General features: G+C 35.2%; 1 protein-coding gene across 2 annotated transcripts in view; it reads left to right on the top strand.

Annotated features, from left to right (window-relative positions):
- The window catches only part of Dcc (DCC netrin 1 receptor), a 1,155,384-nt gene that overhangs the window by 1,014,556 nt on the left and 115,116 nt on the right, over positions 1–25,712 (top strand). For both annotated transcript variants that reach the window (XM_016001609.3, XM_016001571.3), the window contains exons 16-19: positions 7,858–7,953; positions 13,126–13,358; positions 17,236–17,374; positions 21,745–21,852. In XM_016001609.3, the coding sequence (XP_015857095.1) occupies positions 7,858–7,953; positions 13,126–13,358; positions 17,236–17,374; positions 21,745–21,852 (576 nt within the window). The remainder of the gene's footprint in view (positions 1–7,857; positions 7,954–13,125; positions 13,359–17,235; positions 17,375–21,744; positions 21,853–25,712) is intronic.

Genomic DNA, 25,712 nt, shown 5'->3' with positions numbered 1-25,712 from the left:
GAAAAACAATGTCTGACATTTTCACAGTAACATGACTGTGCAATAAACAATAAAATGGTTATATACCTTGTGTGATTTTAAATGTTTCTGCTATAAATGATACAAGAGGCTAGATATTTGCTCCTACTTTGAATATTCTCAATATATACATGTGTTGAAATATCATATCCTCCATATAAATATACAATACTATGAGCCAATTAAAGTATCTTATAAGCAGTACACGTTACACACTAGATTAAAGTTAAGATTATGTAAAATTAAGAATATAGTTAATAAAGGACCCAATCAGCCACCCAATAAATCAGTTAATACTTAGAGAAGAATTTGAAAGAGACAAAGAAGGGGACTGTTACCTTCGTCTTTAAGTTTTAGTGCTAACAGGAAAGATGGCACACCGCTAAGAACCTCACCTGCACTTGCTTATTGCACTCATCTACCTCAGCATTTGATCATCCAAGGAGTCCATAAAATTTCTACCATTCATACAAGACCTCACTAGCTCCAAACATTTTGTGCTTATTTTTTTTCTATTTCCAACACAGCTTCGTCATTTAAGAGTTATCAGACTAACAAATTTTGAAAAAGTTATATGGAAACCTACTAGTGTGGAAGCTTCACACATTCACACACACACACACACACACACACACACACACACACACACACACACACACACCTACCAAAGCTAGCAAATGAAAAATCCAGTGCCAGAAATACATCACTTGTTTTGGAGTGTATGTACTCTACAGACCATTGCCATTGCTTTTGGTTACTCTACAGAACGTGGTGGTAAGACTCTACTGCTGAAAACCCACATACTTGAATAATAGACAGTGGAGCAATCAACCTGGTTCTGACCCAGAAGCTGGATTCCTGCTGGCCAGCTTTCACAGTGCTGGAAGGTGCTAGGTGGGCTACCAGATGTAAAAAGCAATCATCAATCTTACCCTGCTATAAATGCAGATTCGACATGTAACCCAGATTTCCTTATCCTACAATGTAAATCATTTGTTCTTGTTAGTTCATAGAAAAGGAAAACTAAGACATCAGCTATCCTTGTTTTTTCCTCTTGAATATTCACATTTCAGTCTTCCCCATTCACGGTTAAATTCTCACTGAGCAGTATCTGAGTATAATACACATTTACAGCTTTTCTATGTCTCCCATGTATTGATCTAACAAAGTGCTATCTACTGGGCACCGAAACAATTCTTTCTTTCACCTGATTTTCTTATTGATAGTAGACCTTAAGTAATTAAATAAAATATAGCATAATTTTACACCTTAATCTTAAATAATTCCTCATAGAGACTATAGTAGTTAGTATCTATAAGAATGGCTAGTGAACAAATCATGTTGTAAACTGACCTTCAATTGTATAGTGTTTCCAGAAAAGAAAAAGAAGTCTTTGTTAAAGAATGATTTAGGTTAGATATTAATTAAATTTGCAAAGGAGTATATGTAATGAAGTTGAATTGAGTGTATTATATGAATTGAATCTTCCTCAAGTATGAATTGCTTGTCCTTTTTAGAGATCAATGCTGCCAGTTGTATTTACTCTCCACCCATTACACTTAATTAAAAAGTTTATGTCCAGGAGCATCAGAGGTATATCCAGGAACACTTTGTGTCCCACAATGATCCAGTGGAGCAGCCTCCATTCTGTGGTTGTGGTAGTCCTGGTCTTTTGCAAGAAGCAGGTGTTTGCATTAGGAAACAGCTAGCATTCTAATTTTCTCTAATTGAATTGTTGGCAGTGTTGACAGAGAATGGAAAAGATGGAAGAACATGGATCCTGGGCCCCGACAAGCACTTGGCATGGATAGGGCCACTGAGTGAAGTACATAATCTGTAATGAATAAAAGACTCTGGGCTGTCAATCTGGCACATGCCACTGGCATTTAATTCACACAAAATATTAATTAAAAATAATGAAGTTCTTCACACTGGCATTTGTTACCAAGCATAGCATCTCAGTCCACCCCTAAGGTTTCTCAATTCACTCCCTGATTCCCAGAGAGCAACATTCATCTCTAACCTCCCGAGAAGGATTAACACAGGCTCTTAGAATAATGAGTCTCTTACCTCCCATGTCTCTTGGGAAGGACACCAAGACTTCTTCTGATAACCATACTCTTGCCTTTTACAACCCTATAATCAATAAATGTGCATTTATCTCCCCCCTTCATGACACTCAAGCAATAATGGGCTGAGTCATTTATTTGTGCATGCCCAGAGTTATTATTTCTTTAGCTTCCTAAATACAAAATCTAACTGTTGCAAAAGAAACCTTGACCAAAGATTAAAAACAAAAAATTCTGTTCAATACTGTGAAATATGTGGACTCCCACAGAATATCTATGACCAAAAATAATTCCCAGGGAAATCTACCAAGATCCAAATCCCTCCTGTATGATTAAATCATATTAAATTCAAATGAGAAAACTGCCACACTTTATTTGCAGAGACAATTGATACATTTGTCAAGCTTATGTCTCTGCAACATTTCAGCAAGTACCCAAAAATAAATTTATTGTCATAATTGTCATTAAGCATATTCCTGAACAATGGAGGCTGACCATAATTAATGATTAATTCATTTGGAATTCATTATGATAATAGTAAATGTGTTTAACTCATTTGATGCTTCCATAGTGGCACTGATTCTAGGCCATTCTTTTCTCATTTACTGATTTTAAATGTTAAAAGCTCTGAGCATGTGCAGGAAAATAGTTCCACATTGCCCTCTAGCGGTAAACTGATGAAAAAAATGAATTTCTTGCAAATTGTGGGGGAGAACATTCTAGATTCTCAGGGCACTCTGACAGCATCTTGAGCTCAAGATACATTCAAAGAATTTCCTTCCATCCACACATAAGGAGATATTAAAACGTTCTGCGCTTTCCATAAGTTTGCCAACAAACGATTAACAAGTTTATCTTCCTTGTGCAGGCACCGTCAGTAGAAGAGCAGACATAATGTAGAAGGGGGAAAAGCCTATTGTTTCCTCTGTATGTCCAGAATGTGAACAAAAGCATAATGTGTAAGCTAGCCCCAAAGCTGGATCTCAGAGTGCAGATGGTAATGTTGGTGATATTTATAGAAATAAGTGATTACACTTCCAGTCAGGATCGGAGAGAAAACAAGAGAATCCTTTTCCCTGGCATGCCCAGATTGACTGCCCCAAGTAGCCGGACTTCTTAGAGATTCATAGCCCCTTCCAGTATCTGGGAGGAGGATGCTTGTAGACAGAGGCTTCACATAAAGAACTAAAAAAGTACACTCACCATCCATAGTAGGTCTAGATTCACAAGGATCTATTTGCCAGCACGAATTGATTAGTTTATCTAAATTCTTTACAAATATTTACAGGGTGTCATTTTCACACAAATGTCTAGGTTTCCAGAGAATTTGACTTGCTGACACCACCTTATTTGGACTAATAGTATCCTCAAACTGAATAATAGTTCATCTTCAGCTCCTAGAAATCCATTCACCTTCTCATCTCTCATGCAGTAACTGAGTTTAGCTTTCTCTCCCTTGTTCACAATCATTAAACAAAAGGAAACAAATCTACAAGCAACTTAAGGCAAGCAAGTAGCCTAGATCCTGCATAAGTGAATAAAAAAATCCTGGTCTCATTGTCACACCCTTAATAAATATCTAGATAAATGCAAATGTATAGGTTATGAGGTTGAACTAAATTAAATTTTAACCACGAAAAAGCCATTTCCTATTTCATTAGGGTAATACCAAATATAAATGTTTTTGTCTTGATGTATATAGATGAATCATCTGTCTGAAATAAGAAATTAGATCTAGTAGTCACTGTCATAACTAGAATGGGTCATTGTCATAGTAAGTGTTTTTCTACCTTACCTAAGTGTGTTTTCAGCATTTCCTTGAAATATTTTTACTTTCTATGACCTCTACTTAGACCCCTCCTTCTTCCACAAGCCCTAATTCAGAGTAAATATCTGCTGAAACCCCTTCACAGATGGCCTGATCCTTCATGAACATTTCAGGCCTCTAATCTCAAATGGCATTCAGGGAGCATACTGTGTATTTTATTGCTTAATTTTATGTAGTATTTTTTCACCTCTTCAGAATTAACTTACTAAGCTAATAAGAGAAGTTCATGTTTTACAACCAGTCTTGAATCTCAAAGAACACTTGACATTTGATTATTGATTACTTCCTTAAAAGTAAACTACTTTGACAATAAACATACATGTGTGCATAAACGTGCATGCACGCATGAGAACACACACACACACACACACACACACACACACACACACACACATGTTTCTGTGTTCAAGTAGAAGCAATTCATCACATGGAAGTTGAAAACCTGCATGAGATATGAACTTATTTCAGTTTTCTTGCTAAATTGTGGTTTGGGAGACATTGTTATTTTGAATGTCGTTGTCATTAACATAATATGCTTAAATTACGTTCAAACTTCATGAAGAAAAACCAACCTAACAAATTTTCAAAAACCATTAAATATGGACTTGCTCATTTGAAAGCCCCGTTATTGTTATATAAATACTTTAACAAAAAAAAAAACACATACAACACATGTGTACTTTCAACTGGGTTCAGCATGTTTCTCTTTTCTGTTTGTTGTGTTCTGGAAGCTATAGGTTAGTCCCTTGTAGCAGGAATCTTAAAAGTTTTCTTATTAATAAAAACAAACTTGGAACAGGTACTGGGGTGAATGCTGGAAGATCAGAGAAGCAGAACAAGCCACAGCTACCTCACCTTGCCGGATCTTCAGCTGATCCTGTTTCCTCAGACTGGATGCCTCTGAGTCCTCATCCAAAAGGAATCTCAGCTGAACTGCTGCTCAAAAACCTAAAAGCTTAACCAGCCAAATGCTTCTAGTTTCTGGTCTTCACGCCTTATATCTTTCTCTTTCTGCCATCACTCCCTGGAATTAAAGGCTCACTTCTTGGGATTAAAGGCATATGTCACCATGCCTGGTTGTTTCCAATGTGGCCTTGAACTCACAGAGATCCAGAGGTATTTCTGCCTCTGGAATGCTAAGATTAAAGGCGTGTGCTACCACTGCCTAACCTCCATGTTTAATATTGTGGCTGTCCCGTTCTCTGACCCCAGATAAGTTTATTAGGGTGCACAATATTTTGGGGAACACAATACCACTACAGTCCCTGCAGTATAACTTTAGAGAGCAATGATGACTTTCATCTGAGACACTTAGTGCATGGTTGTTTCTCTGAGCAGTTGTGAATATTTAATGCATAGATTAATTTATTCGTTGAGATGATAGAGTGACAATATTCCATTTCTCTCATTCAGTTTTTTCTTTCAGGAATGTTTAAAGTGATCCTCATGCTATTTGGTCACACTTGAACAAAGTTTGTTTAGAAATATCATGAAAAATGCTAATTTGCTTACCATTTTCTCGGATAGTAATGTGATTATCTGTCAATCTCAGAACTGACCAACTGCTTTTATTCTTTAAAATATCTCTATAAATTAGTATGTTCATATATATTTCAGGGAGTTGATCCACTGAAGTTCATTAGAGTATGAGTGTCCTTAGTGATCAATAGAACCTTCTATGCAATAATCCTTGAGGGGCTAGAGAGATGGTTCAGAGGTTAAGAGCACTGGCTTCTTTTCCAGAGGTCCTGACCTGAGTTCAATTCCCAGCAACACATGGCTCACAACCATCCACAATGAGATCGGGTGCCCTCTTCTGGCCTGCAGGCATACATGCAGACAGAGCACTGTAAACATAATAAATAGATAAATCTTTCAAAAAATAATAATCCTTGAATCTGTTGACAGGAGATTGCTGTTCTCAATGGCTGGTTTCTTCCTTTCTAGTAAGTCAGGATGGTCCAAACTCAGTTGTCATGTTTCCATCTTCAAACTTAAGATCCCCAGTTCTACAAAAGCTTTTGCCAATTACAGTCGTTGGTAACTTCATTTTATACAGCTGCAGCTTATACACTAAGGATGCTTTGTACAATCAAGTCAATGCTTCTTGACTTCTTAAGTTTATAGAACTATGAGAGATACAACACTTTTTTTTTTATTTTGAACATTTTTTCTAATTCAAGTTTGGGAACTTTGGACCTTAATTACTATGTGTTAAGTCTATGTGTCCTGCAATCTCTACCAAGACTCTTGCTTAAAATAGCACAGTGGATGTAGAATTGTAATTCTCACACTTGTTCACTGGTTTATCTATATTATGCTCGCCTTACAATGGCAATAACAGAAGTTCCACCATCATGATAATCCCTCAGTTGACTGCTGTATATATACTACCATTGTGATCAACTGATTTTCTGATCATTATAGTATCATAGCATAAGCCTTTACAGAATAAAGTCTCTCCTAACACTTAGTTTTAGGTCATTGACTTTATTATTCTGAAGTTAGCTTTTAGATCATAGTTTCCTTTAGTAATTTTGGATGCCTAAAACTCATTTTCTATTATTTCTGGTGGTCAATAAAATGAAATGCAATGGTTGTTTGGAAAAAAATGATAGTTTGACTGTTCTCATCCTTTATATTTATAATTAATTTTGACTAAACAGAAAATACTTTAGTTGTATTTTCTTATCTAGAATAAAAAAACAAATTACTGTAATTCTGTCTCATAAGCTATTACTAAAATAAAAATTGATAATGGTCTAATTCTGCCCTGAAAAATCATATATTACTTTTATTTACATTCTCAAAAGATTAAGTCAATGAACAGCAATGTATCCCTTTGTATTTATTGTGTCATTTGCAATTTTCTTCTTTAAGGACTCCACCGTGTATTTTAGTGTCTCACTCACCAACTTTCATATTTGATACCTTCTTCCACACCATTCTGAGTAACTCTTACTTTCTACCTTGATTTGGTTTTCTATTCTTTGTGTTGAGTTTGTTCATCTATTTACCCTTCATTTGTAACAATCACTCCTCCATCTGCATCTGTGAACTAGGAAGTGTGGCTCCCACTCAGGTCCTGTTATATTTTCATTCTGTTGCTATGATGAATACCATGAACAAAGGCATCTGTAGGGAGGATTTATTTCAATGTATACTTCCAGGTCACAGTCCATCGTTGAGGAAAGTCAGGGTAGGAACTGAAGCAGGAACTTGCAGCTAAACCATGTAGGAATGCCATTTGCCAGCTGATTCTCTGGTTCATGATCAACTATCTTTTTGTACAACCTAGTTTCACTTGCCTGGACTGTGCATTGCTTCCCACAATAGCCTGACTACCTGCACATCAATCATCAATAAAGGCAATCTCTCACAGACATTATCACAGGACAACCTGACACCGGCAGTTATTCAGATGAAATTCTTCTCAGGTGCCTTAAGTTTGTGTCAAGTTGACATAATTTAACTATAATTGGTTTTGTCATGAAGCAAAACTATACTGGTCAGTTCTAAGTGCTAGTGTTTGTTCCCTAAGCTAATATGTCCCAGTTCCTTAGGATTGTTCTCATTTCCAGTATGATGCCCACTTTTGGTTTGACTGGCACAGACATCGCTGACACTTGGGTTATTGGACTCACAGATGATATGTCACAAAACCCTGTGTTTTAGAGTTGGAGGACCAACATCATCACCTATCCTGTATACACTGTTTAATGCTGTTGTTTCCCCATCTACTTATGTATTCACTGATCAGATGATGATTCAGGAAGATGGGAAGTCTCTATCTCCATTAGATCTGGTAGTTCCCAGAACGCAACCCACTCATTTTCAAATATCAATTTATTTTAAACATTATATTAAATTTGTTTTCAGGAAATGTTCACCATAGGCATTTCAATACATTAATTCACATGTCCAATTTGTTTCTGTTTTCAGAGTCAAGTTCTCATTATGTAATCTCCTTAAAAGCTTTCAACAATGCAGGAGAAGGTGTCCCTCTCTATGAAAGTGCCACCACACGCTCCATAACAGGTATGTACCTATCGTCAATCCTCTTGTGACAAGGTGGTCAGTGCTTGGATGATTGTGAGAAGGAAAACATTTTTTTAAAAAAAAAGAATGCAAAATACAAAAGAGGAAAAATATTAAAAGAAAATACATGAAATTTTCATGAATATATGCAAGCATATATACACATTATCTTTTGATCATTTGGTTCCCCAAATGAGTGGGAAGGATTTATTCTATACATTAGAGTGTATATTTAGAGAATTCAGCCCTTGCCTTCACAATCATCTTAGAAGTTTCATAGTTTGGTTCCCTGATATGATTCTTCATTCTGTTAACCAGTTTGTCCCAGACACTGCCATTTGAGCAGGAGGTTTGTGATCTAGGCTCTAAATAGCCAATGGACATTTGTTTCTCTCAACATGAACCTTTAGATAGGTGACAAGGCTAAGTGAGCTGGCATCTTGAGGTTGATTCGATTAGTCCAAGTCACAAAGATGAAGCCTAAACTGGGGTATAGGTCATCTGGCAGTAAACACAAAAGGGACTGGTTGATTCCAAGGCTCATTGTCTCAAGAATGGAAAACAGCAAGCAAGACCAAAAGTCACTGATGAAGGCTGTTTCGTTAATAATACTGTGCTTATTCAAAATCAGAGTATGTGATTACCCAGAAAAATCACATGTCCATCTTGTTCCTAACAATATTGCTCCCACCAATGTGTCTAAAACATGGACATAAAAAAAGTTATATGTCTTCAATTAATACTTTGTGCCTATCTCCTATATCCCCAGAAAACTACATCCTTCCAACTTCATTTGATTGTCCATAAATATTCACTTTAATTAGAATACAGGCCTCAAGAGGGCAAGCTTCAGACTTAATACCAAGCATCAGAGAGAAAAATTACTAGAGTATGAATTCCAGATGAGGACGCATCACTGGCTGAAGAATAAATGTTAGTACTACCTAGATGTTTAATAATACATGAAGTTTATATAGTTTGTTTTTCAAGCCCACAGTTGCCATTCACTATGCTGAGAATGGTTTGTGTTTTAGATAGTTTCCAAAGATGTTATCACTTACTGTTATTCAGATTCTCTGAAAAAATGGTTATTTCAGAATCATTGAATGTTGACTATTGTTTCCAAAGTCTGACATCCTCCCCCTACCCCCCCAATACAAAGACAAACAAACAAAACAAAAACAAAATTGTTAGCTTTCATTTGAGACAATATCTTTTGTTATGCCACCAAAGGTGTTTGTGAATACGTAAAGAGAGTAAGCATCACCATGGAAACTGTTTGCTAACAAAAGTATCACCTTCATAGTTAGGAAAACGATGTGCATTGAGTTCTAGAAGTGAAACTAAGATACAGAATAATAGGTGAGCATTTGGAATTTTTTACTCTCTCTTTCTCTCCGATGGTCCTAAAAGTGAGGCTCCCTGGGAAATAGCAGGGTAAACCTGGGATTCCCTTGGTTGGCCTTATGTATGTCATCTCCTTCCTGTACCTGATAAAGAAACTAAGCAGTTTCTCATTGTCTAGCCCATACTGAGCTATGATCAAGTGACACAAAATTCCATCAAAGCCAGTCTATCAAAGCTTTTCTCTTATTAATACAAAAATTAAATTTCATGGAGAGACTACTGGGTATAAGCATGAAAGATAGTTTTCCAGAAGAACGTAAGTGTAGTGAAAGGGCAGAGTTCAGAAAAACTGAAGGGAGAATGTGCAGAAGGAAGTGTCTGTGGTATTCATGACTTTCCCCGTAGCATTTGCTGTCAATTTTTAATTCCTAGCATATGGCATTGCCGTGGTGTTTTCTCAAACACCAGTGATCCATAACACGGGTTTTATTTTCATGTTATAGCTCTGATTCTAATGGATCTGAGAAATGAAGTGATCCTAAAGTGGGAAATTGTGTCACGAAATTTCTTATTGAAAGAAAAGCCAGGATTGGGCTGCAAAGGAATGTGTGAAGCAGCCTTTTCACAATAAAGAATATGCATTTTCCTGGAAGTAGAATTATTTTTATGCTTTCACACAACATGGAGAACAAAGGGCAAATAAATGGAATCAAAGGCTAAGGCTCTGAGAGAATCTCCTATCAATAAATGTGTCATATTGTCATGTAAAAAAACATTCTCTGTCTTTGAGTTGTTGCAAAATATTCCCATGAGAAGTCTTGGAAAAAAACCAGCAAAAAGTAAACACAAAATATATCTAAGGCAATGAAAGCATCAGGCTAACATAACCATCAAGCCCTGGAGCATCCTAAATGCATGTGCTGGTAGCCTTTGGTGAGTTCTGGAGTCTTTTCTCAGACTGGGAATATTGGTTCCAGCTACCGAAACTTCCAGCTTAGCCCCACATGAGAAAATTCTCTCTCCTGCCTTCAAGCTCTTTATCTCTTATTGTTGTAAGAACAAGTTGTTTTCCATCAGGAGAAGGAAAAGGGCAAAGAATAATCAGGAGTTAATGAAGTACATTCTTTGAATTTATTTATTCTCTCAACCATTTTAGTAAGGTTTAAGTGAAGTATAATCCAGTTGAAAGCTATTAATTTTAAACCTAATTTTAAATGAGTGTAATGACTAAAAATTGAGATTTCCAAGCTATGTTAGGAACGGTTTCTTCTTCAGTAAAATTACATGTATGTAATATATGCATATTATATATAATACATAAATGCTCACATAAACATGCAAATCTTCATGTACCTCTGAAATTCAAGAGCATATAAGGCATCCTCACAAAGTAAAAAATATTGAAGAAGAACTGTGTAATAGCAAAAGGATGCTTACACCCAATTACTCAAGAAATTCCTGATTAGAGAATAAAAGAACACTTGCAATATGTGTAGCATGTTTTCACATTATTGCTCGCTGCCTCCTAGAATGCTCTGCTCTGCTGGAAATTTAGTATCTCTGCTCTGTCCCTTATAGTGGGCATTGAGCTCTTAGGGCCACTGAATGATTGATATTGGCTGCCATAAAAATGAATAAATGTTTAAATATTTATGTAGTTTAAATTGATAAAAAGCCATAGAACATATTGTTATTATATTATGCAACAAAATTCTAGAGGGATTATCATGGATAATGATAAAAAATTTTATTCACTACGATAGGAAATAAAATTTGGCCATTGACAGAATTTTCTGGATTGCATTAGGTCCATAGATAAATCACAACAGATATGATCACAACTATTGCTTCAAATACAGTAGGATCATTCTGTAATGATAAATAAATAATGATAAATAAATAATAGCTATGAACAACTTTATTTTCTAAAATCATAACTAGTAGGATTGACTATTATCATTTCCTAATACAGGATCACTTGACTTAAAATCATTATAAATGATGCATGTGAGAGAAACTGTTTATATGAACTAAATGAAACAAAGTAGTAATATAGGTGGTAACCCATGACGTGGATAAGTCAAAAGTAGTTCATACATTGGAATACTCTTCCTCTATGCATAAAATTCTTCTCTCAAAGTCAGGCAAGAATAGAAATGTGACAGGCAGTACTTGCTTGAGTTAGGCAAAAACATCTTCTCTTGTTAAACAAACATGCTCTAGGATTGCAATCCTTGTCGAGGCGGCAGCATCCTCTGCTCTCTCCTCATCATGGCAAGGATTCATTTGGCTTTAAAGGAGCCCTTAATAAACAGAGACATCAGAAGAAATACAGAAAGCCTGGGTTCTGTCATTAAATTTTAATCCCAGATCTCTCTCTCTCTCTCTCTCTCTCTCTCTCTCTCTCTCTCTCTCTCTCTCTCTCTCTCTCTCTCTCTCTTTCTCTGTCTTCTCTCTCCATCTGTCTGTCTCTCTCTCTCTCTCCTCTCCTTTTGTTCTGTTTCTGTCTTCAGTTTTTAAAATATTTTCTCCAAAACCACAGACCAGTAACATGCTAAATAATTCATTGGAAAGCACAGTGATGAATAGAGGATGAGAATTTGAAATTCAAGGAAAAGAGGCAGTCATCGACAGAACAGCCAACAACCACTCAGCTTTGAACCTGGTTATTAAAAAAAATAAACTGGATAAGCTGCTGCTGACACTCCTCTACATTTTATCTGATCTCATTCCCTTAAATGACATCAAATGTCCAGTCTTAGAGTTGTACTGTCAGCTTCAAATTTTTTGTTAGTGAGATTCTTTACTGTGTCATATAAAGGTCAGTTTTTAAACCTTTTATCTATAAATTTGAATGTCTCAAAATGGAGTGATTATTATTGCCACAAAGTAAGCTTCTGAGATTGTGGTCATCCCAGCATAATGTAAGTAAAAGGGTTTTGAAGAATTTTGTAAAATCACACATCACTCTTCAGATCCAATCGTGTTATTGATCAAAGCACGTGCATATCTTAGTGGAAATCTCATCACTCTGAAGGTTGTTAATTTGTCTTCCTATCCATTGATGCACATTCTTTCCACTGAACTTGCAGTTTTAGAATCAGGAATGTAATATAGGAATGCCTGACTGGACTGAAAATGGAACCAACCTGTGCGTGTGAACACAGAAAGACGAGCACTTTCAGTTTAATACTACAATCTCAGAAAACCTGCTTACTAGTTGTTATCTCACACCAAATTCTAGTGCATCAGAAGTCTATTGACCCTTGTGACCATGCATATCTGTTTGCTCTGGTTTTATGCATTGATAGAAAAACCAATGTATATCAAGGTTCTTTCATTGTATTCTGTGTGTTGACTGAACAGCATTTGTAGAGATATAATCTAGACAATAGTAAAAGGAGCACAAATAAAGTCAGAGATAAGAAAATTAAGGTATCCAATAGGATTTCTTTCCATTTCAGAAAAAAAATAACCAGAAATATTTTTATTGTTATTTCAAATCATTGATAAATCATGAATCTGATAAATTAGTATACAAAACCTTGTAAGAAATAATGTGCAACATTCAAACAAGATGGGATTTTAAGAAATATAATCTACTTAGAAATAAATATAAAAAAAACTGTTATTTTTAACATAGCAATACTGTTCTTATTATATTTTATGATTTAATTAATTGCATTTTTTTCTGTTCTTCTCATGTTCCCTTTCATCGTTATTACCATGCATTTAACTCATTGTGATGTGTTATCACTGGTATTTATTTTAACTCTTTGTTTGCACATTTATTTGTTTGTTTCATTTGGTGGGTTTTTAACCCAGATCCCACTGACCCAGTTGATTATTATCCTTTGCTTGATGATTTCCCCACCTCGGGCCCAGATGTCTCCACCCCCATGCTCCCACCAGTAGGTGTACAGGCTGTGGCTCTTACCCATGAGGCTGTGAGGGTCAGCTGGGCAGACAACTCTGTCCCGAAGAACCAAAAAACATCTGATGTGCGACTTTACACTGTCCGGTGGAGGACCAGCTTTTCTACCAGTGCCAAGTACAAGGTGAAAGTCAAACTGATTGCATGAAATTTAAGATTATCTTTCATATGTTTGATGTGTTGTTTTCAATGTTTCCTGGCCTGTCACAAACTACTTTTCTACAGTGACTTTCACATACTAAAACAAGGCATTTTAATAATGGGATATCTAAAATTAGTTAAGAAAAATTATGCCTTTAGAAATCAACAAAAGGCAAGGTAAGAAAATATCAAGAGCTGCAAAATTATGTTTCAGTCCCACCAGATGCTTTTTGCACCAGACATTTGCTTCTGTGAAGAGGAAAGCCATTTCCCATTGGAAATAACAGGGCTCCAAGAAAATCGCCTGAATAGATTATGATATGATTCTTTTTATTTAGAATCTAGATTACCATTGATTAATACCACACACCCACTTAGAATATAACAGGGAATAAATGATGTAAAGATAATTTATAACATCCTAGGAATGTATTATAAGCCATTAACATTGATTTCCTTATTTAGCTTTGAAAATCCCTTAAATTAACCAGAGTTATATCCGCCTCCTGTTCATTTACCACTTTCCAAATCATTTCATACTTGTCCCAGAGATCCTTAGTGAATATAAGAGACTGTGATTTTGCTTTTTCATCTCTCCTGAACAAACTCAGCAATTCTAACAGTTATTAACAAAGAAAGGCACATTGCCTTCTAAACACAAGACCACATTGACATGTTTAAGTGGTACACAGTTTCAACACATTAGAAAGATCAGCAAGCACCTATTCTGTATGTAACAGTTCTAGATCATTTGTTCTAAATAAAGTTTTTATTCTGCTTACTTAAATTATATAACTTGGAATGCTTTATGCATCCATCTTAATAGATGTGTACTTGGGAAAAAAATCCATAAATGGTTTATGTAAGGTAACAAAGCTGAAAGTTAATAGTTTATATGATAACAGGAAATGAAGAAGAAAGTTTAACAAAATAATCTCAGCACTCAGGGACCAAAGCAGGAGGATCAGCAAGAATTTGAGGCAAGTCTGGGCTACAGTATGAGGCCTTCTGTAAAATAAGATGAAGAAGAATATAAACTAAGGGATCCAATAGGTTAACCCTAGCTCTTTGGTTTCCTCATACTCACTTTTTATCACTGTTCTTGCCACTCTCCAGAAATAACCATTAAAAAGAATTTAGCTCCCTTTCTCTCACTGAACTACTGTATTCCTTAATCTGGCCTCAAGACAATGGAGGTTTGGGAGATGCACCTGTCTGGGGATTTTTCTGGCCCCAAAGCTGAAGATAGAGCAAAATCACACTGGTTTCATTACTCTGCCTCTGTCTATGTGTAGTCATGCTAGAATTGCTTTAGTATCTTACATCTTTTAAGTGGTCAGAATTTTGTGGTTTATGATAGTCAATTTTTAGTTGAAATAATAAAAAACATAATTTTAAAAGCCCCACAGTTTTGTTTGATATTGCTGCCCTCATAGACCAGGTATTAGGGGAAAACTTCTAAGGCAGTCCAGACAATATCATTGATAAAAGATATAAGTACCTTATCTATCTCCTTACAGCATTAAATTTCAGACCCAGTAGAACCATAAATACAGACAACATTATCTGGAAAGAAAGCAAAGAGAATACATGAGAGTATTAAAAAGTATCTACATATAGATCGGTCAGTTTTGAGTTTACTTTCAGAAAGGACTTTGTTTCCCACTTTAAAATTGTTATGTTCATAATTACTCTACTTTGTAGATATATTCATTTTGCAGCATGACTATGGGGACTATGCCAGAATGTGAAATAATATTTTTAAAATTTTTTCATTATGTTCTTCAGCATCATTTGAGTGACAAGATCCAAGATATCTTGAGGCAAATAATTTCAGTTAAATTATTAGTAGAGAAGAGATGGAATTATTCAGACTCACAAAGAATATGAGTACTAAGCAAAATATTTTAACTGGGCCTTCTCTGATGTATCATAAATTTTAAAGTTATTAGTAATAGATGACTTGGTTTGTAATTTATGCTTTTAAAATAATGTTCATATCTAAACTCAATCTTTTGTTCCATAATAGTTGTATAAGATAAGCAAGACATATTCTTTATAGGACATACAGAACTTTTGGAGTCACATAATATGGATTCAAGAGCTTCTTTTACTATATTTTGTCCTCTCACTGAGTATCATTTTTCTCAAATTGGACAATAATTCTGAAAATAATATTTGGATTGTTCAAAACCTTATATTGATTTTCTTATAAAAAGTATGAACTTTGTTTAATTTTTTCTACAATTGTTTAATCACATACTGTTTTACATGAGTTTCCGCTCAAAATATAATTCCTGGCAGTAGCCTAGTGCTTAGCAGATGTGTTGTGAATATAATAGAATACGGCAGTTATGCAAGACTCAGTCTCTTTCATCATGATAGAACTCAATATGGAATTTAATATAGCTAATGTAATGAAAAATGACATGAAATAATGTATAATGTATTATAGATAGCATTTATTAACACTTGCTCTGGGCCAGGTACTGTTTTACTTCACATATTTCACGCAATAAATGATGATATAAAGTCTGTCATATTAGCTGAAACTTACAAAAAAGAGGATGGGACCTCAGAGAGTTATTACCCAGCTATCCTGTACACAAATGCAACTGGATATGATTTTCCAAAGTATTTTTAGATTTAACAATTAATTATAGCAATAGCTTTCTATGTGTACCTAGAGAAAGTATTCTAATAAATGTTTCTGAGATCTTCAACTTAATAGGATGGATGGGTACACCATCAAAATGTTATTAGTTTATTTTAATTTTTATTTGTTATTAAAAATATGTAGAATTTTCATAACTATGGCCTAACCTGTGACAGATGTACAATTTAATAATTTTTTGCCATACTACAATAGTAAGAAGGAGATATCTATATTATCAACCAATGGGAAAAGGCTTTGATTTTTTTCCAGGTGTAAATACTCAATATATATTCAAATATAGAAGCAATAGGAAGTATTTAGTTTGGGAAAAGACAAAGGCATAAGTGCCATGTACAAGTTGATGTTTCTAAGAGATTTACATAGTTTAAAATGAGCCAGGTCATGGGGAAAATAGGCTTTACCTGTGAGACTAGCATGCTTTTTCTTTATTATAATTTTTACTCATTGAGCAAGCGAGAAAGACACAACTTATTTATTTTTTATGAAAATTATTAAACTCACTTATAAGGCAACAAATGGACTCAAAAGCCAAATACAACATTCCACAGTGCAAATTCATTCTTTAATATTTATCCAGTTTGTGGCTCCTTTTCTGATCAATTGCCGTTCTTTCTGTACATGTTTCTATATATGTGAAGCATCCATAAAAGGAGAGCACCATATGACGTAGACACACTCTTGCTCTGCTTGATCAGTAGATATTTGGAAGCACTCAAACTTTGAAACTAGGTCTTAATTTTTAAACATCATAATCATTATAATGCTATTAATTGAATTATTTGCAGTGGGAAATGATGATGATCAACAGAAAATATATATTAACCCCCCCAAAAAAACGTATTTCAATGAAAAAGATATGAATTTAATTCAGGTCTGACTAGAAAGTATCTTGAAATAGAGTTGAGAAAAGAATTTGTCCTCTGCCTGTGCTTATGGGCAGGCTCAGGGGACTTATCCAGTTGGCTTCCCTTTTGAACAAAGCACTGCATGATTTTTATCAGTAAGTCTCAAATGCATGACCAGCCACTGTATGCTGGCTGGCACAGAAGTAGATGTAGCTCTTCTGCTATTTTGAACTGAGTCTACTTTTGGCTGACTTATTTGATAGTTGTTTTACGTGTCTTGATTTACTGAATTGACAGTTCATTCTTTATATTTCTTTGCTTGTTTCTGGTTTGTATAGTCAGAAGACACAGCATCTCTCAGCTACACAGCGACAGGCCTCAAGCCCAACACAATGTATGAGTTCTCAGTCATGGTGACAAAGAACAGAAGATCAAGCACGTGGAGCATGACGGCCCATGCCACCACCTACGAAGCTGGTATGTGAAGAGACGCTGGCTTTAAAGGCTGATGCTTGGCCTAGGTAGCCGTGTTCACAAATTCTGTGGAAATTGAGGCAGAATTAGAATGGGTTCAAAATTATACCTTGTCTTGCATGAAATAATATATCCTGTACAGTTCATAGCATTTCTATAGCTAGTATCATTCCATTCCCATAGACAAGAACAAGGGATAACCAATAGATTACCCAATCTGGTTGTACTTTTAATCACTGATTTTTTTAGAATGAGTTATTTAGAACATTAACTCACAGGACCTGAATATGAATACTCTTTAATGAGTTTAAATAAACGACAGGAATCTAGTTACTGAACTCTATCTTATATAAGGGTGGATTTGAATAACACTTCTAATAGATATTGGAAATTTTGAGGCAAAACTTAAAAATTACAAATTTGGCTTCCTGGATATTTATTGTAACAAAGACAGCTGGAATAGGAAATGTTTCCAGGTGGTCCTGGTCATATTGGAAATAGGGTCACATAATGGAAAACCTTCATGCACTTTGAAAGAGCTTGGATCTAGATCAATGCAAGTCAATGTAAAATTCAGAAGTCAAATTTTCTAGGGATTAGAAATCCATAGTTTAAAACATTTCCACATTTGGCATTATGGTTTACCAAAGCCCAACTTCTAAAGAATGTCTTTTAAAACATATTTTATTTTGCTTTTTGTTATTTTTATGTTGTGTGTCTGTGTTTGGGTATGTGCACATGAGTGCAGGTGCCAACAATGGCCAGAAGAGTGTGTCAGACCTCCTGAAGCTATATGACCTTGGTACAAGAAACAAACCCATTCTTCTGCAAGAGTACCATGTACACTCCTAGCCACGTAGTCACCTCTGCAGCCCTAATAGTATCTATTTTTATTGGTTTCACATTTATATTTTGGTGTGAACTACACTAGACATTTTCAAAATTTAATTAGTTATGCCAATAAAGCTCTCCTCAAGTGAGCAAAATTTGTTTTTTCACTGGAATTTGTCCCTTGATATTGCAACTTTAATTCATGATTATTGCCTTAATTTTTAGAGCTCTACATTTTGTAGATACTGCTGTCTGGAAAAATCTTTCTAGATAGCCTCATTTTAACATCCTTTCTTTTAGCTTACTGATTACACATTATTAAGCTTCACTCTATTAATTCTGACTTGGATGCCAATATCTACAGTTTATAAGGAATATTAGGATAATCCAAGTGAATTATATACTATGAGGACCAAAAAATACACCTCTTTTTCTTTTTAACACCAAAGGACAGGAATAGAATCAAACATAAACTAGCAAAATAAAAAAAATCAAAAAAGCAAAAATGATATGATTTGACTGAAAGAATAGTAAATTTCACCTTAAAGCAAGGAAATTCATCCATTTTTTCATTTATAAACATAAAATGCACACCAGCATCTGACTTGCAAAATGCATCCTACAGATTTCTCATCAACTACCTCCCCTTATAGAGACACCAATGGAAAGTCTCAATGTAGACAAAAAGATAATAAGTTTGAGACCTGTGGTTAGCAGAAAGAGTGATTGTCAAATCAGATAATGATCTGCACAGAGGTGTAAATAGCATGTGGATGAGATCCCTGGGTGATGATGAGAAGTAAGAAGCAATTCACAAGTGTCTGTAGATTCTGTAACTATGAGGAAGAAATGAGGTGGATGAAATAACTTGAGGATTTGCTTTAATTCTGAAATAAGATATAGACTCCATGGCTTTGTTGCTATAAGCTGAGGTGGTTCATAGTAAACCTAAGCAATGGTGGTTGGCAAAATTTTAAATTAAAACAGTTCGTTCTGTGCAGATGGACAATCTTTTATTTTATTCTGGTTACCTTAATTAAAATACAAATAACAGGAATGGTGCCGGGAAGGAGCCAGTCACAGCTCTATGAAACTATAGCTGCCCACAAAGTGCTATCACCCTTGTGTTTTGAGCCTGCTTGTCTTCCTTGTTTCTATCAATTAATATGTAGCCATGAAGCTTGTATGGCCCAGAGACAGTCTTTTCCTCCAAAAGAAAATTCCATATGTTTATCTGAAAGGAAGATGTGCAAAATAATATTGGGTATCCAAATAACAAAAGCTTAATGTAATTTCCATGTCTGTAATCTTCTAAGTCTAAAAGGTTTCCCTCTGTTTATACACTTAATGAAAAAAAAAATTGTAATCTGGCAGGGGCAGTGTTTGAGAGCCACGGATATGGTAGGGTATTGCTCAGTGGACATACTGGGTTCTTTTGTAACTTCTAGACACTGTGATAGGTAGTAGGCATAAAAGATGAAAAGGATAGTCTCTATTTTAGAGAGAATAACAATCATTAAAAAAGAAAAAGAAAACAAGACTGAGAACCATGAAGTAACATAAAAAATATGGTCACCAGATTTGGGACATATTAAAATGATAGGAAACAGCCCAAACTATAAATTCCCTCTGGAAAAATAAGGAGAAGTTTCCCAAAAGAAGAAATACCTAGTCACAGCCTGGGGGCAATCATTTGGTACTAGTGCTGATTATAGGAGTCATTAAGCCCACTTCTTCCCCAGATATTGGGGGGACATTTGCAGCTCATAGGGAAATATTAAATGTGAGCCAACAAGTGCAATACCAAAATTTCTATTCATTATTCACACAGCTTAAGAACAACAAAATAAACCCACACATACCTGAAACAGATAAATTAGCTGAGTGTTTTGAGTAACCAACTTCTCAGAACATTACTATGTATTTATTATAGCAAAAAAAAATGCAGAATTTTTTTAACCTTTTTTAAACACCAGAGCTGACTGGTGAAGTAACCTCACCATTACCCTTTGTCAGTTTTCTAAATAAATATCAATTTGAATTTTAACACAGGTAAGAAAGTGGTTATTCTGACAAGTTAAGATCTCTTTATTATCCTCATAATTTAAAATTTCTCTTATATGATTTGTATAATATCTAAATCGATTTCTGACTGTATCTAATCTTTATATTAATGGGCTATGAAATATCTTGAATGAATTCTTTGAGAAAATAATCCTTTTGTAAGATGTCATTACCTCTTTGATATTTTGCTATGAATCTATGCTATTCGTCCAATACCCCCTGACGTATGCTTTCTTCTCCTCCATCTCATCCAATCCCTCTTCTTTTTTCTTAGCTTCCTTTTTTCTCCTCCTTTGGGTCACTGTCTTCCCCTTTTTTTCTTTGGAAACTTAAATAAATTAAGTGATTGACAACATATCAAAATCAGCTTAACTTTGGATTAACTATAATCCCAGTGGCCTTTGAGGGAAAAAATGTGACAGATAGGAATGATTTGTGTCTTTCTCATTTAGTTCGTATCTACAAATACATAGGAAGATATTCTGGAAGTGGAGTGTAGCTAATGTACTGACTTACCCTATGTGACATTCGGAAGTACCAAGGAGAATAGAATGAAGATGGGTTCAAATAGAGATCTAGTTCTATTTATCTTATTCCCTGGAGTCCTATTTGGAAACAAGAAAGTTCTAGCAGAACATAGATAGAGAGAAAAGATAGCTCTAAATCTGCCTGTGTCAAACTAATGATAACAAAGAGACTGTAGATAATGGACTTGGAACATTGCTAGCTGCTTAGAAGAAAAACTGTCTTCAGAAGGGTAATAAACAGACCGACAGAGGTCTGGGAGATGTTGGATTGGCTGGGCACATTTGGTTCCATCTTTAGAATATATTTACATTTTATTTTGCACAACGTGTAGAAGAAATCGAACTGAAGAGGGCAGGATGTTTTGCTATCTTATTTCAAGCCCGATTAATGAAAGGCTCTCATATATTATTTGCCCTTTCCTACTTTTGTTTCTCAAAATCCATTCTCACTGTGAAAATACCTACTTCGTTTTTTTAAGCTGAAAGATCTGACGTGGTTTTTATGGAGTTTTGTTCTGGTTATTGTTTGTATGTTTTCATCTCTCTTTTTTTTTTCATGGAATTTGGTAGGTCATTTTTTTTTTCAGTTATAACCTACAGTTGTAATAGATTCCTTAATGGAAGCTATGCAGTTTTCAGTTCATTAAGCATACAGTTCCGTACATACAGACATGGGTGTGAGCTCACTTAAAACACCAGTTGCATTCTTCAGGTCCCTATTTCCTGTCTATACTCACACCTTTGGAAGGCGCTGAACTTCCATGGTAAACTACCAATTCGATGCCTTCACTTCTGTCCTTCAAATACTTGTAATAAATTGTAAAAGGCAAAATAAACACGATAGACCTAGTGATAGATCCTGATTCCTAGTGTCATGACAAAACGCCCATCGGTGTCTTTTCTTTCTTCCCACAACCAATGACCAGACCTTGTCTCTGTCTCATCTCACAGCCCCGACTTCTGCTCCCAAGGATTTGACAGTCATTACTCGAGAGGGGAAGCCTCGCGCTGTCATTGTGAGCTGGCAGCCTCCCTTGGAAGCCAATGGGAAAATTACTGGTAAGCATCCAGCTTCCTTTCCCAGCCTGGCCCCACCTTGGCCTTTGCTGCTTACTCTGCTTACGTTGCAATTGCTCTTGGTGTGGAGTTTCTGTCTCAGCATGTCGCTCCACTTCCTCTTCTTCTCTGATTGGCTCCTCTTGTCCCCCACTGAGGGTATTGCTCTCTTAGGACTCCTACAGGTGCACACGTAAATATTCGCCTTCAGTTTCTGGGTGAAACAATTACGTTTCATTCAGGATAGGCATTTTATGTTTTATCCTATGGACCGTTAAGACAACCTTCTTATGTCTGTGAATATAAATGACCGAAAGGCAGCTGATTGCTTGACAATTACGTAATATAAAGGATTGCTGATGGCCTTGTATTTTTGTGCAACACGTGAAGGAGGTTTGTCTTGGGATTTTTTTCACTTCTCTTTTAGCTTTTAGCTTCATTATTAAATAATAAGGTTCAGAAAATACTTAATATTGACTGACAGAAATTGAACATAATGAATATTTCACAGTGACAGATTTTATTTTACCAAATATTGCTGATAACAAAAATGCCTAATTAAAACATCCATTAGAAGCCTATGATGTTAATTTAGTATATATAAAAAAAACATAATGGAGTTCTATTAGAGAGTTTGCATTCAAATGATCAATTTGGGTTTTTAATAGATATCTCCATAGAATTAACTTATTATAAAAAAACACTACACAACTCTAAATGTGCACATTATAGCCCAATGAAGTAGAACCATTGGGTTAGGAATTTTCAACTCTCTCTTTATTCTTCTATATGTATATACAAGAGGTACATGTCAGTACTATAAATTAATAGAATGACTGAGTCTTTTGTGGTACAAATGAACAAGGAACTTGCAGTTTCAGATGGCAAACTCACTTTATATGGTATGTTGTGAATTTTTCAAAATGAAAAGGTAACATCAAGCTTATACATGTGGTTGAAATTTAAGTAGAAGATTTGTTTTGTTTATGAAATGGCTCTTATTGTAGGAGCAAACAGAATTTTCATATAACCTGACAAAGATATAGCAAAACAGAAGTATAAAATCCCTCCCCCACGAGAATATGTGTTCAGTTGTCAGTGTGCCCAGCCTTTGAAAAATCAGGCTGGTACATTCCAATTTTCTTTTATTCTCATTTCTCAGTGGTCTGGTCTACTTTCATTGATTCTGTTTCAGTAAGTTTGTAGCTTTTGATTTATTTATGTTTTATTTCATTATAAACAATTATTTATAAGCATATGTCAAAAATAGATAATATTTTAAGAGGAAAATATAGAAACTTTCTAAATGAAAACAAGGTATGATGGAAACTGTTTGATAAAGGATAAAATGAGTCACATTTTCCACTAGTACATTCTTTACTCTTACTCAAATAAATCTTCATCTTGTCAAAGTAAACAACAGAATGTGTTTTCAGCTCTGAAAAGGAAAACATTAATTTTGCTTTTCCAGTGTAAAAATTAGAATTCTAGCCCACATTCTAGATGCTAGAATTCTAGCTCATCTTATATTTAAAACTTACCCTATGCTGGGAACTTTGGAGGCATGTCTGGTTTGGGGTCCATCTTCCCAATATTATCACATTGAATGAGTCTCCTTTTCCTGCTTTAAATACACACACACACACACACACACACACACACACACACACACACACACATATTTAAAGTACCAAAATCCTAAAAAGATGACACAAGGATCTGTGTTATACTGATGATTATTTTTCTTTTCCTGTTATGTAGAAAGTAACCTTAAGCACTGTGAACATTATTCAGTTGAGCTGGATCTTCTAGTTGGGCAGAGGCTCAGTTTCTCTATGTTCTACAACAGAAGTAAATGGTATCTTTCCCTTTCCTTGAAAGATCCCCTCCTCCCATCATTCCGTAATAGCTACATAACCTATGTGGTTTTTCATATTTAAGTGTATATGTATCTAAAGCTTAAAAGCCAAAATCTAAATATAGGTGAAAACTTGCAATATTTGTATTTAGGGGTCTGGTTACCTTCACTCATGATGTTTCTGGCTCCATTGTGAATCTAAATACTTCAAAAAGATGATATGAGCAATAATTAATTAATTAATTAATTAATTAATTAATTAATGCTGAGATGATAACTCAGATAACAGCAGTACCAGGATAATCTGATCATGAGCTCATCAAATGCAGGGAATTTAGACCCGCTTTTAAAAAAATGTTCAAAACAGAGTAAGAAGTTAAAATATACTTGGAATCCTGCTAAAACTGATACAATGGTAACTGATCACATATTCCTGTTGTTCTTATGTGAAATTGTGAGATTTTTAACTTTTTGTGGTAATTCATCTAAAGTCACATGCCTTATCTTTACACCTGAGTGCACAATTACCATGCTTGCCTACTTGAACATGCTGAAGATGGAAGGTCCTGACTGGGTCGAGCTACTGTTTGGCAGAGATCATATGATATACCTTGGTCTACCCAGTACATAACAGTCTATCCTCTGTGGGAGGTAGATTCTATTTTCTGCACCTTGAGCTACTATAACCAATTCCTCTGCCTGAAAATCTCTTGGATTGTGTAATCGTCTATTACCTTTCTTCCATTTTTGAACCGTTGTCCCAACTACTGCTTAAGTCCAGTTTTCCAGAGTGCGGATCATTTTATTCTCTGTTAATGCTTGAGTGAATAAATGGAGAAAGATGTAAAAAAAATATAGAGGGGTAATTGAACAAATTCTGACACCTTGCTTCTTGAATTCCAAATGCCTATTTGTGTGAAGAGAAGAAGGGATGATTGCACGTGATGTTACATGTTATGCATATTAGATAAATGTGATTTCAAGAGCAGAGCTCCTGGTTGTACCAATAATCCCAGAGGAGCCTCCAAACTGTCACTTCACATGAAACTTTACTGTTTTGGTCAGTTCTGACAAGTAAAAGAATAAGATGATAGCAAGGGCAAAAGACAGCCAGTGGTAATAGATGCACAGGTTTTCAAAGGAGATTGTGTGGTTGTGAAATTCTGTAATTTAAAACTTTAGATCCATTCAGTACCTTCAGAACATACCCAAATCTGGCACACTTAGATGAATCTGGGAGCTTTCTTTAAGACCAGTTTTTAGGGTTGGATAATGATATCTTTCAACTGAAGTTTGAAAATTTTTAATCATCAAATTGAAAAAAAATGAAATTCTTTGGTGTCACTGTAAATAATGAGGACTGGTGCAATAACAATTTTGAGTTGTCAGAACCTGACACATGATGAGCTTTTAGCTCATCAATACAGTTTTAAATCTTCAATAAATAACTTATTTAGATAAATCACAGTGAATGCAAATATATTGTTTTCCTCTAAAAATAAAATGAAGAAAAACCATAAAGAAGCATAGTGTCCTGGGTGGGAGAATAATTTTCAAGGTTTCATATGCATCATACCCTTACAACAACACAGAAAATGTTAATTTCATTAAAAGTCATTAATCACCAGAAGGTGGTGGTGCATGCCTTTAATCCCGGTACTTGGGAGGCAGAGGTAGCTGGATCTCTGAGAGTTTGAGGCCAGCCTGGTTTACATAGTGAATTCCAGGACAGCTAGGGCTATTACACAGAGAAACTCTGTCTTAGAAAAAAAACAAACAAAACCAAAACAAGTCATTCATCCAAAATGAAACTTCTATGCTACAGAAACTCATTCAATCAATAAGTTTCAATACTGATTATTAGTAAGATTCCCGAGGAATGAAAACATACTAGAAGACGTGGCTCTTAATGTAAAAAAAAATTTATTTTTCTTTTCATTTTTTTGGTGGAGGGACAAGACACAGATATAATTTAAAAAAAGAAAGAAAGAAAAGTTGCCAGCGT

The sequence above is a fragment of the Peromyscus maniculatus genome, chromosome 19, assembly GCF_049852395.1.
Source record: "Peromyscus maniculatus bairdii isolate BWxNUB_F1_BW_parent chromosome 19, HU_Pman_BW_mat_3.1, whole genome shotgun sequence".
In the NCBI taxonomy this organism is placed as follows: Eukaryota; Metazoa; Chordata; class Mammalia; order Rodentia; family Cricetidae; genus Peromyscus; species Peromyscus maniculatus.
Note: the sequence above shows the minus strand (reverse complement) of the source record. Positions and strands in the feature narration are given on the sequence as shown.